Source organism: Rattus rattus, chromosome 2, assembly GCF_011064425.1.
Source record: "Rattus rattus isolate New Zealand chromosome 2, Rrattus_CSIRO_v1, whole genome shotgun sequence".
Lineage (NCBI taxonomy): Eukaryota > Metazoa > Chordata > Mammalia > Rodentia > Muridae > Rattus > Rattus rattus.
The window spans coordinates 134,306,360-134,319,727 of NC_046155.1; the positions used below are offsets into that span (position 1 = coordinate 134,306,360).

The window sequence follows — 13,368 nt, forward strand, 5'->3', positions numbered from 1 at the left end:
CTTCACAGTCTCACTCCAACAACCCTGCCTTGTCTATGTTTGTGGTAGCCTGCTATGGGCAGTCTGCCCTCTTAAGAGCTATACATCACTCCCTTCCTGTCACAGAGCCTCCAATGGCTATGCTGTTGTACAAGCAGTTCTTGTGGCCATCACTGTGAAAAACAGGGTCAGCGGACTCCTGTCCCAGGGAAGCAGAGCCAAGAAACAGCCAGGAAATAAGCTTGGGGGCTGGACTAACACCAGCCACACTTGGGAGATAGATGGTGGTGGTCTTTTCATTTGTCCTAACATGATACTAGCAGGTCATAGGAAAGAACATGACTTTAATGAAAAAGGGGGCCAGGTGATGGTGCTCTCATAGGGTTGCCAGACTCCGGTGCACTCGGCCCCAAAATTCTGAACCAGCTTTGGATTTCTGAAGCGTTGCCCATCCCCTGCTTCCTCAGTTTTAGCTGGTGTCCTTTCTGTATGTGCAATTAAAGGATTTTACAGGCACTCTTAGGGCCTCACAGGCCACGGTGAAAATGCCGAGAGGCAGGTAACCCATGAGTGCAGTTTTTCAGTAACTGTGGAAGAGGCAGGTCACACAGTTAAATGGCACTAGCCAGATATAGGTGAATGACCTCAGCGTCCCCTTTACCTTACTTAGCTTTGATGGTGCAAAGAGGGCCTCTTAAGTTTTACTTAAGAGGGTTTACTTAATTCGGGTCTGTGTAGCACACCAAACGTGTGGAGGTCAGTAGACAGCCTGTGAGAATTGATTCTTTCCTTCCACCATGAGGGTTCTGGGGATCAAACTCAGGGACTCAGGCTAGGAGGCCAAGTGCTGGCCCCCATAAAGGTCTCTGACAAATGACATCCTGGAGTGTAATCCTTGGCTTCCCTCTTTATTCCATTATGCCAACATTTGCTACAGCCTTCCATGGGATATTGTGGTGGTTAACACTGTACACTTTGTAGGATCTAGGACCACCTAAGAGACAGGTCTCTAGGTGTGTTTATGAGGGATTGTCTAAACTGAGTTAACTGAGGTGGAAAGACGTCACTCCAGGGGTTGGGGTCTCAGACTCTGTATGAAGATAAAGTGAGCTAGTGTAAGGGAGCATTGTTTTCCTGACTGTGGATACAGCACGACCGGCTGCTTCAGGATTCTGTCACCATGGCCCCCCTATCACAGTGGACTATTCTTTGGAACTGGGAGCTAGAATAAGCCTCCATCCCTTAAACTGCTGTTTAAACATTCATTTTATTCTATGTGTGTATTTTGCCTGAACTTATGCATGTGCATCACATGTGTGCCTGGTGCCCACAGAGGTATTGGATTTCTTGGAACTGCAGCTGTATACAGCTGTGAGCTGCCAAGTGGATACGAGGAATTGAACCTGGGCCCCCTGCAAGATCAACAAGGGTTGTTTTTTTTTTTAATTGTTTTGTTTTTTGGGGGGCAGACAGGGTTTTTCAGTGTAGCCCTGGCTGTCCTGGAACTCACTTTGTATGTCAGGCTGTCCTTGAACTCACAGAGATCCACCTGCCTCTGCCTTCCAAGTGCTGGGATTGAAGGGGTGCACCAGGTGTTCTTAACCAACCCCTGAGCCATCTCTCTAGCACCTTACATTGCTTCTTTGTCAGATATTTTGTTACAGCAGTGAGAAAAGCAACGGATGCAGACATCAGACAGATTAAGAACCCACAAAGTGATCTCTCCATTTCACCCACGGGCCAGCACCTAAAGTTTTATCTTGGAAAGAAATACAGTCTCCTTTGCAATGGGATGTTAACTCTTTTATTAACTCAGGGTTAACATTAGATTTGCTTCACTGATTTCTTATTTGAAGTTGTGGATTCAACAGACAACAGCTGAGTCCTTGCCACTTACAGGTGACAAGGCAAAACACATTATACTCAGAGAGGAGAGCAGGACCATATGGAGAGAGACGAGGTTGGAAAAATTTAAGGCAAATGTTATTCCCACGTTAAAGGGAACTGGACCAAGCAGATCTGCGCATTTCAATGAAAATATATGAAATATTTGTCAAAATAATTAACATCGGTAAAAATTAGAACACCTAGCTTATAAAATGCCCACACAGGCTTGGCAGAAAAATCAATCCAGCTCTATCAATGTAGGCTTGTACTATACTGGGCCAGAGCAGCGTCCACCCGAGAACAGAGTCCTGAGTGTGGAGGCCAAATGCACTTGAGAAGCAGTTGTGTGCCATGGAGGGCTGGCGATTAGTGATTTGGGGCTGGCTTTGCATAAGGAGGAACTGCTTGGCCATCAGAGGTCTTTCGGCTAGCCTTAAGTAGCTCCTTTGGACCCTCCTCCACAGGCTCTGTATCTGTAGATGGCTGGTGGCTCAGGCCCAGGAGGCCCCTGGGACACAGGTTGAACAGTCACGTGGACAGCTCAGCTCACTCAGAGGAGAATGCTGAGGAGAGGATGAGTAGGACCTACTTCAGTCTGGTGCCGGGCCTTCCAGTCAGGGGGCTGCAGTTTCGGAAGGAGCTGTGTAGACATAGGTTCTATCCCCAGTGGTCATACATCTTAGGCCCTGAAACCTCTTTTATTTATAGTCTCATCAAACCGTCCCTCAGGCTGTTTGGTGGCCAGTGATGCATGGGGAGGAAGCGAGGCCCTTCATCATATGTGAGGACAGCATGGGGTCCTGCCAGCCAACTGGGTGAGATCTGTCACGGTCACACGAATGTGTGGGAGGAGGACTTGATGGGATGCCAGGCATCTCTCTTTTTCTGCTTTGGTCTTGAAGTTTCAGTAAACTAGGGTCCCGGAAGCCACTCCGAAGCTGCAGGCATGAGTCTCATAATTCACTCTGTTCCTATTTCGAGTCCAGCTTTAGACTGCAGCCAGCAAGCAGAGTTCAGGGGGATTTTTGCCGATTTAGCCACGTATCCTTAAGGGCCACCTCCACCTAGTTCAGGTGCTCAGAGATGCTGCAGTGGGACCCAGCTCTGGGGGGGAGGGGCACAGCTGTCAGACGCAGGGCCACCCCAAGGAATGGGCTATGGCTGGCCATCTGTAGGAAGGTAGCTGGGCAAAAGGGCAGACAGGAGGACCCTGCCCTCTGTGGCAGCTGGCGCCCGCCCTACCCAGCCAGGAGGCAGGTGCGGCAGCAAAACTGGATGAAGAGCTTCCGTTCACAGAGCCGATTGGACTTTACCATCTCGCAGAAGGTCTCATCGGCTGGCCACAGAAAAGGGAGAGGAGGGATCAGAGTTTTGTTAGGACTCAACGGTTCTCCATTTGCCAGGCACGGACGGTGCATCAGGCACGACACAGTGACTCTCTTGTGAGCCATTTCAATGCAAAGTCCGGGGAGGCCCAGGTGGCACTGGGGGTATGGGACTTCTGCTGAGTTTAAGTGACAAGGGGGAGGGAGTTCCTGAAAGGGCTTTGGGACGTGAGATGGGAGGGTCTGCCACAGGATCACTGTTATTCATGCGAGCCTGTTTCTGGGGGCACTGTGCTGGTGGCTGGTCAGGAAGAGGAAGGGGGTGCAGCCAGAGGCACAGGGCTGGAGCAGGAAGGAAAGCAGGCTTCAGGAATGCAGGCTGGGGACATTCCCACGGGGGAGGTGGCAGGAGAAGATGGGCAGGCGGGACTCAGTGATGGGGAGGGCAGTGAGGCTGGTACCCTTGCCTCTACACTGTCACTTAGGAGCAGGCTGTCAGATGGCAGCCTCACTTTCTAGGGCTGGTATGTAACCTGAGCAGGGACTTCCTAAACAGGAAGCCTCCTGGGCTTTGAAAGGACAGGATTTTCCAAATCCAAAAGGCAAACAGGTCACCTGGTAGTCTTTAGGCCATCTACAGGGTGCTGTGTGGGTGCTCTGCCAGGGCGGGGCCATGCCAGCTCTATGAGCAGGGGTTAGCTATCCACCCTTGGACACATGGGGCGGGCTCCCCTCTCCTGCATATCAGGACATAGTGCCCAGCATTGGCTCCATGCAGCTCCTTCCTTCTTGCTCAGCATGAGTCCCCTTCCAAGACAACCCATTCCTGTATAAGGTCTCTAGGACATAGGCCTCTGTGGACCCTCTCCTGCCTGGCATCCCCACTGTCTGATTATTTCTGAGTTTCTTTTTTTTTTAAATTTTTTTATTTTAATAACTTATCCTCCCCACCGCCCACCACCTATCTGCAGAGCCAGGGCCCTCCTAGCATAGATAAAGAAGCAGCTTGTAGACAGCTGGGGCTCAACTCTGTCCTCCTAGTTCCGAGGATTTGGTCTTTCAGGTCTCTCCGTGCTGACTTTTTTATGGGGAAATTATACTCAAGCTGCCTGCAGCTCATGCCAGGAGAGTGGGAACAGTATACAAATGAAGCTACTTTTGAGTCATGTGGCCAAAGAGATGGTTAGTCACGTCAGAAGTAAGTGCTCCTACTCTCTGGGCAGCCACACCTCTGGCCTCTCCTCTTTCCACTGCCTCCTGGGCAGCCCTGAGGTCACCCTGTAGTGCTCACCGTTACTGCACGTGTGGTTGGTGATGCAGGAGGTCCCCAGCTGCGTGAAGCCGGCTTTACATCTGCTGCAGTTCCTGCTGGAGCCCTCGCAGCTCAGGCAGTTTTCATCACATCTGTGGGAAGACAGCAGCTCCTCCTGAGCCTTGGGGAAGAGGCCCCACTACACGGGGTTCCCAGCCCAGAACCTCCCAGCATGCACTCCCAAAGTCTCAGGAGTAATCGTGACCCTCAGGACACCCTGACATACACTTAGTGTTGGTACACCGCTCTTGTCTGACCTCTCTGTTGTCACGGGAAGGAAGAGGCTGTCGGAGTCAGTGGGCAGGAACATTCTCAGGAGGGGAGGCTAGGCCTTGCTCTCTGAGACTCAGTATGGCCCACCTGGACCCTCTAGTAGACACTGATGGCTGTAGGCTTGGGCTAGAGGACACAAACTGCCTAGGACCATGACAAACCTGTTTCTGAGCTGACCCTAAAACTTCTGCTACCTCCCAGGCTAGCAGGCTTGACATTTGCTAGACCTGTGAAGAAGGGGTGGGCCCATCTCTATTCCTGCTTCCACAGACAGTCCTGGCCTAGCCTGACTCCATGGCTCCCGCTAATGCAGAGTGCTATGACCTCAGGTTGCAAAGGTGGATGGCACCTCAAGTCCACACTCAGCATTCTCACGGGAACATGGGTTCATTTTCTCCTGGTCTGTGGGTGCTCTGTGCTGCAGTGGGAAAGCAAAGTAGCTCTAATAGGCAGGCTCCTGCAAGCCTGAATTATATGTCGTATGGCTCTTGACAGAAACAGCTTGGCGTGACTCTGTGATTCTCAGAGTGTGTACTCCAGCTGCTTCTGATGCTCTCCAGCTCCAGGTGACCAGGACTCCACAGCGGCTCCTGTTTGCTTCCAACTCCCCCACTCCCACTACTCTCAGCTAAGTATGGAACAGGCCCTGGCGGGAGGGGAACAAGTCCAGCTCAGCCATGCTTTGGCCTGCCCTAGGGGTGACATGTTTAAGAAAGATGCCTAGAGTTACCTGTTCGAAACCTTCGGTGATGAAATGCTCCTGGGGGGTTTAATCCAAGTCATAAGAAGCCCTGAGGCAGCATCTCCTCAGCCTGAGTGAGGTGAGTTTTTATTCCAAATGCAATGGAAGATGATGAACTAGCTAGAGTTCAGAGCCCTGGTTTCAGATCAGTGTGAAAGCTGACTTCCAGTGCAATTTTGGGAAGTCCCTGGGGTCTGTTTCTGGCCACACTGTCTGGGTTCTCATGACACAGGTTCCCTGGAGAGCTTACTGCCCTCTTTCATGGAAATGCATGCAAAGCCAGGCATTTCAAAGAATGTTAGTTGTCTGGAAGGCTCAGGGCCCCAGGGATCCGCAGGCACCGGCTGAGCCTTGCTTCAATCATGAAGAGTTACGGTATGGAGAAGACTGCAGTGAGAACCCAGCCAGGCCCAGCTCAGTCTTCCCAGACTGCTCACTGAGCTCAGCACGATGGAGGGAGGGTGCTTCTGTTTTCTATTTCTGCAGCACAAACTGCCAATAAAATGTCACATCTGAGCAGGTCTGAGTTCAGCAGCCAGAAGGCCAGGCAGGCTCAGCTGGGGTATTCACACAGGTCTCAGGAGGCCCAGGTATGGTGAAGAACTGAGCATAATGCTTTCCTGAGAAAGAGGTGATATCTCTCGTACTCCCCAGATGCCCCATCTCCTGCTTTTGACTCTATTGGCACAGTACTATATGCTGGCAGTGGTCTCAAGAACAGGGTCTTCCAGGGTGCCTACGGTTCCTCTGTAACACCTAAGTCACCTTAAAACACCATGGCAACTTTACCCTGCCAAATTCTGGAGGGAGAGCTGTGCCCACCACAGACCTCTCTCTGTACCACAGCAGGAGACACAGCTATCAAGAAAGGGTGGGACACAGACCTCCTGCTCCAAGGAGTCCAATTCAGTCTGGGTACAAACTAGGCAAGAAGCACACCCTGAGGACTTCTGTACCTACTGAGGAGTCGGGGGAATGCTGAGGGCTGGGGGGAGACTATCCTCAGAGCAAGAATCCCAGAGTTGTTCTGACTTTCTGCCAAGAGGTCCTTGCTTGGGAGTAAAGGTCCCCTTACTGAGTCTTGAGTGTGGCTGGCAGTTCTGAGATACTGTCACAGACTTCAGGTTCAGGCCCCACCTTCTACATGTCTTCTTTGTACTCAGGTTAGCAACAGACAAGCTTGTGCTGTTATGGCTTCCACATCTCGCCCTCAAACAGTGATGTGTTCCCTATGGCTTCCCTGGTTCTTCTGCAGGGGAAGCATGGTATCAGGTAGCATTCCGGGGCTTGCTGACTGAGTTGCAAAAGACATGCAGAACCATCATCCAGACTCTCCTCCCTTAGGGAAAGCTTCATATCTATAGAGGCTCTTTGGGGCCAGAGGCTCTGGTGTGGAATTGTGTGAATTTCTGCCACTTCCTCACTTGGGGGTGCCCTGCAAGGCTCCTGGGGGTGTTTTCTCAGGATCTGGTATGTCAGCTCCAAGCTGAGGCTGAACTCCCCTCCAGGGCTGTTAGCATTTCCTCAGAAAGAAACTAGTACCTAGGAACTTCTGTCCAAGGGGGTATTTGTGGCTGGCTTCCCTCCTGTCTCCTCGAAGCTGGGAGACCATGGCCTCTGGATGCCACAGTCAGTATCCCTGGGAGTTTGGGGCACTTGACAAATGAAAGTGATTATCATCATTAAATTCCATGCTGTCCCTGTGCTGTCGTCCTTGGTTTAATTATCAGTAAACCAGCTGGCTTGTGAAATGAAAGGTTTACTGCGGACAGCTGTGCCCGCCATCCTGCGTGCAGGACTCAGCATGGCAGGAGGAGGTGGGGGTGAGCCCCCTGTTTCGAATCAACATGGCAGGGTGCTGACCCTTGTACAGACATAACCCCCATGCACCCCCACCTACTGGCCCTTCTTTTCCCAGTATAAAGACTGGCTCTCATCAGCTCACTGTGTACAGGTGACAATGTACCATAATTCTCAAAATAGCCCAGGGGGACAGTCCCCACTGTGGACTTTGCCACTGGGAGTGGGATCTGGGTATGGTTACCCACCCCTGTCCTGACACAAGTTTCTCAGAGTAGCTTTGCTTTTGAGTCTTTTGCAGATAGCATCCCCTACTTCCACTTCCCTCAAGGACCATGACTCCACTGCATCAGCACCACGTGTCACCTTCCTATGCCTCCCTCTTGCTCATACAATAGGCTGCCTTCCCCGTGCCTGGCCTGATTTTGATGTCCTGACCTTGGTACAAGGCACAGCTAGCCAAGCACGGAAGAAAGCCTGTCTGCTCCATGAACAGCTCGTGTCCCACAGTACAAGAGTGCACTTGTGAGTCCAGTGGCACTCGCCAAGTGTGTGAGCTCATAGGAGGAATAAGAAGAGAGCAAGACGGTTAAAACACATGTGTGCTGTCTATGCCAGGACTGGCTTTGCAATGAGGCCATGACCAGGGTGGTTTTATTTCATCTAAGATACGTAACTTACTGCTGACTCCCATAAGTGTGGTTTCCTGGACCACCTACAACGTGAAAGCATCCACACCATGGCTTGAGTACCAAGGCCCTGTACCATCTGCTGCTGGGGTGGGAGGGCTGTGTGACAGCACCTTGTTCATTCTGCTTCCTGTGCTAGCCCACTACTACCCAGGGCCTGCATATGGTAAGTGCTTCACAAATAACTAGGCATTAGGAGAGGCTTGAAGGCTGCCAGCTGGCTTGTGACTTTGGCAATCACCAATTCTCGGCATCCCTTCCTCAGCGAATGGTTTCCTGTCTGCCCTCTGCACCTACATCAGCGGGTAAAGAAGCATGTCAATTCCCTAGACTCCAGGGCCACTGCCACCACACCTGGTCCTCTAGCTGCTCTTTCTGCAGTGCCCCGATGACCACTACTCTGCATCAGTCTGGGCCACAGCCCAGAAGACCTTACCTTCGACACACTTTGTGGGGTAAGCCAGGCATCTCCTCCGGGTAGAAGCCCTCACCACAGGCCGGCACACATTTCCAGTCTTGGAAGTGGAAGCTTTTTGCACAGTGAATACATTCTTCTCTGCTGGGCCCTAACAGATGCAGGAAAAGAAGCAGACGTCAAGGACATGTCCGGTGTTCTAGAATGTCTGTGGGAATCCTCAGATGTCCCCAGGCTGCCCACATAGCTTTCTAGGAGCCCAATGAGGGCTGCCTATGTGACTTCTGGGGGTAGTTCACCCTCTGCACTTCACAGATGGGAACATCAGAGGCCTAAGTTTAGCCCAGAGGGGAGCACTGCTAGGGCCCTGGTGACTGACTTCAACTGCATATATTTCCTTTCCATAAGCTTTAGGTAGAATCGCTGCAGTAGCCACTCAATGGCTTCAGTGGCCAGACTGAGTTGTGCTGGGAGGGTAGAACACAGACAATTGAATCACATTGATATGATGGTGTCTGAAGTTCACTGGGTTAAACTGGGCATTGTATCCTTGCTGGTCTGACTGAAAATGGCCCCTATAGACTCATAGAGGGATGGTATTATAGGAGGTATGGCTTTGTTGTAGTAGATGTGGCCACAGTGGAGGAGGTATGTCCCCGAGGGGCAGGCCTAGTAGCTCATTGTTTTTCCTGCTGCTTGCAGATACAGATGTAGAACTCTCAGCTACCAGTCAGTCCAGCACTATGCCTACCTGCATGCGACCATGCTTCCTACCATGATGATAATGGACTAAACCTCTGAACTGTAGGCCAGCCCCAGTTAAATGTTTTTTCTTTAAAAGAATTGCTATGGTCATGGTGTCTCTTCACAACAAAAGAAACCCTAACTGAGACAGTAGCCAAGCTATTTCCGCATGGTTCTCACTTTTTCATGTGCATGAAGGCCACGTGTACCTGTGTGCACTTACGTGTGTGTGTGTGTGAGATCATGGCTGTCTAGGAACTCACTCTGCAGACCAAGTTCTGGCCTTGAACTCAGAGATGCACCAGCCTCTGCCTCCCAAGTGCTGGGATCAAAGGTGTGCTCTACACCGCCTGGCTTTGAGGCCCTGGGTTAGTCCCCAGCACCAGAAAATAAGAAGAAATCAGAAAACATGTTGGCTGCAGGATCAGCTGAGGAGATGCGGAAACTCTGGAGGAGAATGAGGGCCACGGTCACAGACATATCGAGCGCACGTGAATATTCCTAGTGCCACTAATCTATACACCTGAAAATGGCTGTGCTAGGACGGCAGGCACAGTGAGGGTGTGAACAATGGCATTAAAACGGTCCCAGAGGGGAGGTTCTCCTAATGTGCTTGTGATGTCTTGACTGCCAGCTTGCGTGCATTTAGAACCACGTAGGAGACACACCTCTCTGGCTTGTCTATGAAGATGTTTCCAGTGAAGTCTGACTGCCCTCAGTGTGGGCGGCAGCACCCCATGGGCTGGGGTGCTGGACTGAATGTTGAGCACCAGCATGCACCCCTCTTCCTAGCTAGGCATGCAGTGTGGCCAGCTGGTACATACCCTTGCTACTATCTTCCTCCCCTATCACAACAGAGGACACCCTCAACCCACGAGCTAACACAAACCTGTCCTTAAGTTGCCAACCATTCTGTAGCAAGAATAGGACAACCACAGTACCTAGTCATGTTTCCTAATAGCTAGAAGGGAAGACCTTGACGGTCTTCCCGACACATAGAAATGACAATATTTGGGGAGATGGAAACACTCATGACCTTGACTTCGTCATCACTCATTGAATACAGGCACTGAATGAGAACATGGATATGTACTGGATTTTTTTTTTTTTTTTTGGTTCTTTTTTTCAGAGCTGGGGATCGAACCCAGGGCCTTGCGCTTCCTAGGCAAGCGCTCTACCACTGAGCTAAATCCCCAACCCCGTACTGGATTTTTTGAATGGTTAAGATCGTAAATTTTATGTTATATGTATCATTACAACAAAAAATACTGGTGAGCATGTTTTCTACTTCTCTTACTTCTACTACTACTAATGGATGTCATACTCAAAACCTCCCAAGGATTCTATTCTGCCTCTATAGTCGCCAAGCATTTGGAGCCCCCACAGTGCTGACGATAACAACACAGTGGGCTATGCTTACGCTAACACATCATGCTAGGTACCAATAAAAATGTTTCTTGCTGTGCTTTCCCAGGCACAAGTCAGGGTCAACCCTCCCAAGGGCCGAGGGAACTGCTCCTCGACCTGGTGGGGAGATATATATATATATCTCCATTGGCTGCCACTTGGCCTGGGTGCGTATTGGCCCTGGGTGACCCTCTCCCATGGGTCAATCTATCTACACCGAGTCAAAGATCACAACCTCAATGCCAGGATGCTCTGGGCATCTGCACTGGAGGTAGTCAGGAGAGTCTCAGTCTCATAAAGTTCAGTGTACTTGGATCATGGTAGCTAGGCCGCCATGCTGAACCAAAGATGTCACCAGGCACAGGTCCCTCAAGGGAGATAACACCTGACATGGAGCAAGGGACTCCGGATGACTCTGAGTGGGGAAGAGAAGGCCCTGGCTCCCATCACCATCGGGTTACGTGTGTTCTAGACAGGTTAAAACGAGCTCCAGGGGGGAGACGTGGAAAATTCCTCTCCTCCAAGAGCTTTGGAACTGCCTGATATTGAAATGAATGCTTCAAGTGATGGAGGAAACACAGGACTGAGATAAGAAGACTTACAAGTGACTCAATACCATTGGCTGCTAGACAGTCAGTCTGTGGGCTCTGAGAGAGATAAGTGAATTGCATAATTGAAATCAAAAGAGTTAAAGGACCACAGGCCTGAATGCTATGGATTCAAGTGACTCTGACATTTAAGCAGGCAGCACTTAAACAACCTGGGTTAAACCAAGACTAAAAACAAAAAATAAAAACACAGCAAGGGCAACTCACCAGGAAAAGCCGGCAGCTACTCATGGAAAGCCTCTTGCTAAGGTTAAGCCTGGATCCTTCTGGGGTTGTCCAAGGATGGGGCATGCATGTCTCCACAGGTGACCTAGGGTCAGCACCAGCCATGGCTTGTAGATGCTGGGATCTCCAGCATGTCTACTTGGGTAGCACAGCTGATAGCTTCCTGAGGCCCCTATGGGACCATGCAGAGGACAACGGTACCTGCCTCCTGGCATTTCTAATAAATGGTTTTGTGGCAAATAAGATTTAGCTGAGACCTAATTCTTATATTGTCACTGCAGCAAAAACTCCATCTAAGGCGAGTGTCTTAGAAGGCAACAAAGTGCTGGGGGCGGGAAGAAAATGGAGGAGACTGCTTCACCTGGAACGTATCTGAGCACATAACTCACGATGCATGCGGATGACTGCAAAATGAAACCCAATAAAACGAATGAAATCCCCGCTACAACTCCGCATAAAATCTGTGCCCGGAGACATCTGCGCTATAATCTCGGTGGGGAACGATAATGCATGTAAAATTGTTTATGGCGGTCTCTCCCTCTTTGAATAAAACGTTCAGAGTAAGCGGAGATGGTTACAGAGAACTGAAGTTCTGCTTCTTCACAGGGCGCCCAGCTCTGTCCTCACACCTCTCTGAGGCCTCTCGATCTTTACTGTGCTGCATTTTGGTTGATTCTGCAGCCAGAGTGGAGTTTTAAGGCAGGCCAGCTTACGGACTGAACCTCCTCTATCTCTTGTCTAAAAGCAACCGTGGCTTTTGCTACAAATGCTTTCGAAGCCCAAGCATGGCTGTGGGTTTAAATCTGGGGAAGAGTGGGTCTCTGCAGCTGTGCTCTTGTTTTCAATTTAAACAAACTGTTGGTATCTGGTACATCACCAACTGCACCAGCTCAAACATCCTAAAGTGCATAGTTGGGTGGCGTTACGGAATTCACACCAGTGGGCAGCCATTACTACCCTGTCTCTGGAACATTTTTCACTCCCCCTAACTTGCACTCCTGTGCTCATTAAACAGCAGCTCCTCACTCTCCCTCTCCAGCCCTGGGAGGCTAGGAAGACCTTTGTGGTTTTATAGTCTATTTCCCCCACAGGTCCTACACGGGAGGCAAATGCTCTAACCCCAAGTTACACTTTAAGCCCCTTGCCTTTGAATTTTACTCTGTAATAAATCCAGGAACCCACAAATGTCCAATGAGACCAACGCCTTGGCAGCTTACCCACGCAGGTCCGGCAGGTGTGATGGCATTCCCCACATCTGATGAGCTCAGAATCGAAGTAGGTACCTGGTTCACAGTCCGGAATGCAGCTGCCCCGTGCGAGGCTGGTGAAAAGAAAAGTAGGCCGGTTTCCATGTCTGTCCTGAATTTCTAATTAAATTAGGATCTGTCCTCAAACGCTTTTTATGGGAGGAAATGAAAGCCATCAGAGCACGGCGCTTTGTGTCACCGAAGGGTCCCAGCTAATGAAGGCTGGCAAAACCATCCTGAAGCCGGCTGGAGTTCTGAAGCCTCTGCCAGGCTGCTGCAAGGGGTCAAAGCTGGAAACTTTGTCCTACTGTACGATGGATTATCTCCTGAGCTTTGTCTGAAACCTGAATCAGAAATCCCCCTCTCCCCTGGAGACCTGGAGCGTTGAGTGGTTGCCACTGTGGCAAGCTAGTTCTAGCATACTGCTTTGAGTCCACAGAGGATCTACGTGTGTGTGTGTGTGTGTGTGTGTGTGTGTGTGTGTCGGGGGTGGTTAATAGCCACAGGTTGACCTTTTAGTCCTGGACCTGACCTGGGTTTTTCCTTACTTAAGACTCTCCTGTTTTACATGAGCTTGAAGCAAGAGCCTCTCCTGGCATCGGGCAGCCTGCTACATCTGGCTTCTGCCTTCCTTTCTTGCCCTATCAGTGCCTATATACCTGACCTTCAGCTAGGGAGTCCGGCAAGGTATCATGGACACAAACCACCGATGTAG

The 13,368-nt window shown here is 50.5% G+C and overlaps 1 protein-coding gene across 1 annotated transcript in view; it reads right to left on the reverse strand.

Moving 5' to 3' along the window:
* Positions 1-1,760: 1,760 nt before the first annotated feature.
* Pcsk6 (proprotein convertase subtilisin/kexin type 6) overlaps positions 1,761-13,368 on the reverse strand; it is a 188,653-nt gene continuing 177,045 nt past the window's right edge. The window contains exons 18-21 of the mRNA XM_032893453.1: positions 12,624-12,727; positions 8,444-8,573; positions 4,483-4,595; positions 1,761-3,202 (exon numbers count right to left, since the gene is read on the reverse strand). Coding sequence (XP_032749344.1) covers positions 3,105-3,202; positions 4,483-4,595; positions 8,444-8,573; positions 12,624-12,727 — 445 coding nt within the window. The 3' untranslated portion in view covers positions 1,761-3,104. The remainder of the gene's footprint in view (positions 3,203-4,482; positions 4,596-8,443; positions 8,574-12,623; positions 12,728-13,368) is intronic.